The sequence below is a fragment of the Sphaeroforma arctica genome (genome assembly GCF_001186125.1).
Source record: "Sphaeroforma arctica JP610 unplaced genomic scaffold supercont1.891, whole genome shotgun sequence".
NCBI lineage: Eukaryota > Ichthyosporea > Ichthyophonida > Sphaeroforma > Sphaeroforma arctica.
Window position 1 is genome coordinate 24,257 of NW_014039667.1, and position 3,974 is coordinate 28,230.

The window sequence follows — 3,974 nt, forward strand, 5'->3', positions numbered from 1 at the left end:
TATATAATATATATATATATATTATATATATATATATATATATATATATATATATATATATTGCAACATATGTAGAGCTATATGTATGAACATGTACTTTTTTGTTATTAGAGATGCACCATCAGACAAACTAGCACTAGCCTACGCGCACACACATCAATTTGGTTCTCACACGCGTAACGTATTTACCAGTGCTGCTGCCGGGGTCTTCGTCGTCGTCTAAGTGCTTGATTTTGATGATTCCTTTGCTGTACTTGAATGCCGCTTCCGCTTTTCCCGATAAGCCCTCTGCCTCACATTGCTCACAGAGCGGTGGCTGGGACACGATCTCATTCTTTATCAGGTGATAGGAGTGATTATGTCAGTAACGATGTACACACCCACACCTATACCACACACACATCTACACCACACCCACATACTCGTTTGTACCTCTATACACCACACACATGTATATCCCGATCCACAAAATAAACAGTAAACTATGCCCCACAGGACTCCACTCTACTCTACCAGTAATGATTACGGTACAACGCTTTAGCATGGCACTCTCGATGGTTTCCGTTGCACACACCTCTGAGCTCAGACGTAACGCAATGGCCTCCACATCACCGTACGTTGCTGCCAACCCTCTGAATGCGGCGTCGTCGATTATCCCAATCTTCGTAAGGTTCGTGCTTGTGGGTACTGGTTGCCATGGTGACGATACGTTGGGGTTGAGTGTTGATGAGAGAACGCGTATGTCTCAAATATATTTCTTCCTTTTTATACTTACACACGTGGGGTCGATATGCGGATAGTGGTGGATGTGAATGGACTATTACAGCTTTGTACGCCACTGTACAGACTGATCTACACAGCTCAATGTTCCTGTCATGCAACCTGAACGCGTACATCCAGGGCCTGGCAGCATTGGACAGGTATGTACATCAAGGCGGCATTGCGAGGCAACTTTGTGTGTATCGAACATACACTTGAGCGTGTCAATTGTATTACATACCTTGGTTTGCGCGTTCGGGTCGGAGCACTCTGAACGGCAGTCGCCTGTGATCACACAGAAGGGTTTCACTGCCCACACAGAAGGGACGAGGGCGTGCACCTGTATGCAATTTTTTTCGGACTGGTTGTTAGGGTTACAAACCTTAGAAATTGTTGCCAGTTAGAGTTCCAGAGCTCCATGTTCACAGGGTTTTATGGTTTCAACGCTTCGAATCGATAGGGTTATAGAGGTCCAAAGGTTTTTGTCTATAGAAAATTAGTATTCCTAAACTTCTTCACTATCGCATCATAGCCTTCTCAATGAAACAGTGTTGATGGGTCACATCTGAAATGTTTTCTTCTCCCCTAATATGCAGTTCCGGTGGATAACAGATTCGCATTTCATTGGGGTTCGTAGCATGCTATAGAAATCAACACAGAAGACTGCAGATAAGCATTAGGGTTTAGGGTTATATGGGTTAGTTGATATCGACAGTTTAGCGAAACACTTACATGCAGAAATTGTTCAGACGAGGTCGAAATTTCGTTCGAATTGCACCACACTCACTCCGAATGGAGATGAGACGGTCCTGACGAGAATTACACATTCTCACACGCATGCATACACACATATACCTATACACTCACAGCCACATATACGCCCACACATGCACATGCACACATACACACATATATATACAAGCATCCAAACAAACAACACATACACTTACACACACACATATATATATATATATATATATATACAGCCGCATACACCTACACATACAAACTACTTAATATACGCACATACAAGCCTACATATACACACTAGATACCCCCCCACTCAACACACACACAGACTACACAGACTACAAAATTCGCCCCTTACGCACACACACTACTAGGCATACGCCTGCACAGGTCGCTATGCAGAAAATGGGTGCGCACCATTTTTATCGCCAAAAAAAGCCTTCCACTGGCGCAGAAAGGTGTGGGGCACCACATACAGAACACTCCGGTTGAACGGTCGCTCTGAGGAGTACGTGTTAGGGTTCGCAGTACTGGACGACGGCTGGAGACCACCACATACAAAGCAGATATACGGGTACAGTAGTAACCGAGGAGGAGAGTGAGTGTATGATACAAGCACAGCAGGTATGAGAAGATAGCGTGGTGCAGGGATGATAATATAGCTAGAAATATCGTACGGGTTTGCACAGATACACCAGCCTAGTTTAATTATATGTCAGCGTGCAACGACAAGATCGATAGTTATGCCAAGTTATATAAGCAGAATTGAATGACGCAACAAAAAGAAACGGGTTGGTATGGATTCCTATAGCGATGACAATTCGCTAACAAGTCAAAATGCAATGCGTACGGATAACGGCTGTGAATACGTTAATACAGCACAAGCTCAAGTACGAAGGTGTCTCATCGATTGTACTTCCACTGGAAATACTATACAGGTACGCAGAGTACCACCCATCGCAATTCGTTACCAAGTCAAAACGCAATACATATGGATAAAGGCTGTAAATACGTAAACACAGCATAAGCCCGAATACGAAGATGGCTCATGACATACTATACAGGTATGTACAGTACCATCCATCGAAATTCGTTAACAAGTCAATATAGCCGTAGGTGCCTATGGGAGTGCAGTAAGGGCACGGACAGACCAATCTATGCCACTGCCCATAGGTATCAACAATTAAACGAGACCATACGTAAGAGAGGGATGCATACTGGACGTATCCCATTGAAAGTTGCACCATTCTACTTACTACAACGAACACATATACACTCAGGCCTACATAAATACATACCTACAAGCATACATATATGCATGCATACATACATCCACACATAAACACGTACATACATACATCCACACATAAAAACGTACATACATAAATCTAAAACATTAAAACCAGTAACGAAAGGGCTACCAAAGTGTTTGCAACAAAGTATCAATTACAGAATGGCTTGTTGAGTTCTATGTCGTGCATCCCTTTGTGCTAAGACTACGTCAGACACCTGCACATCTTGATGTATATCTAATACATACACACACACTTACATACATACATACAGACATATATACATACATACACACACACACATATATACATACATACATACATATATATATTTTATTATATATATATATATATACATATATCCACGTACATATACATATACATATACATAATACATATACATATACATATACATATACCTATACATACATATATATATATATATATATATATATAATATATATATAAATATATACATAAATAACACAAGCACATACACTGCCCCATGAATACTAACCATTGCCAGATCGTTCACAGTGAAGGTCTTCCCGAGGAGATGACCAGCTATGTGACTGTCCAGCATGCGTTGTGCTAGGGCTTCATCAGACCTCATCTGCGCATTCTGTATGCAGAGGCTGCATGGCGTGGCTGGACTGTCCAATCGACGGGACTCGCGCACGTGTTTGGTCATAAGGTTCCATACCTGAGAGGTTTGGATCAGTATACGTGAGAATTTGGATAGGTTTGCATCCAAAACTGAATATCAGATGTGAGTATCCGGATCAGGAGGCGTAGAATTTCGGACCGATACACCCGAAAATTGAAAGCGCATCGCAGGTACTTGGCCAAGAATTGTTAAAAAGTCGAGTCAGCATACGTGAACATTTAGGGCAGTACACGAGACACCGGGATGAGATGAATATAAACCCAACAAGGAACACGCAGGTGCGCAGCAATAACGCCGCACATATGCAGTACATATATAGCACGAACGCATAACTAACTTCACTAAAGATAAACATGTAACTCAAAGGGCTGATGTTGTAATCACGTTCTCAGGTGTGCAAGATAATACACCTTATAAAGTATTCTACTGTGTAGTATATACAATATATATATATATATACGCACACACACACCACACACCACACACACAAACACACACACACACTC

The 3,974-nt window shown here is 41.8% G+C and overlaps 1 protein-coding gene across 2 annotated transcripts in view; it reads right to left on the reverse strand.

Moving 5' to 3' along the window:
• Window positions 1-3,974, reverse strand: part of SARC_09123 — a gene marked incomplete at its 5' end in the record, with an annotated part of 7,704 nt that overhangs the window by 3,254 nt on the left and 476 nt on the right. Inside the window, 5 exons of one of the 2 annotated variants that reach the window (XM_014296876.1) lie at window positions 190-334; window positions 575-687; window positions 1,001-1,099; window positions 1,927-2,050; window positions 3,319-3,504. In XM_014296876.1, the coding sequence (XP_014152351.1) occupies window positions 190-334; window positions 575-687; window positions 1,001-1,099; window positions 1,927-2,050; window positions 3,319-3,504 (667 nt within the window). Of the gene's footprint in view, window positions 1-189; window positions 335-574; window positions 688-1,000; window positions 1,100-1,926; window positions 2,051-3,318; window positions 3,650-3,974 lie in introns of those variants that run through there. The other variant, XM_014296875.1, reaches the window with a different exon arrangement.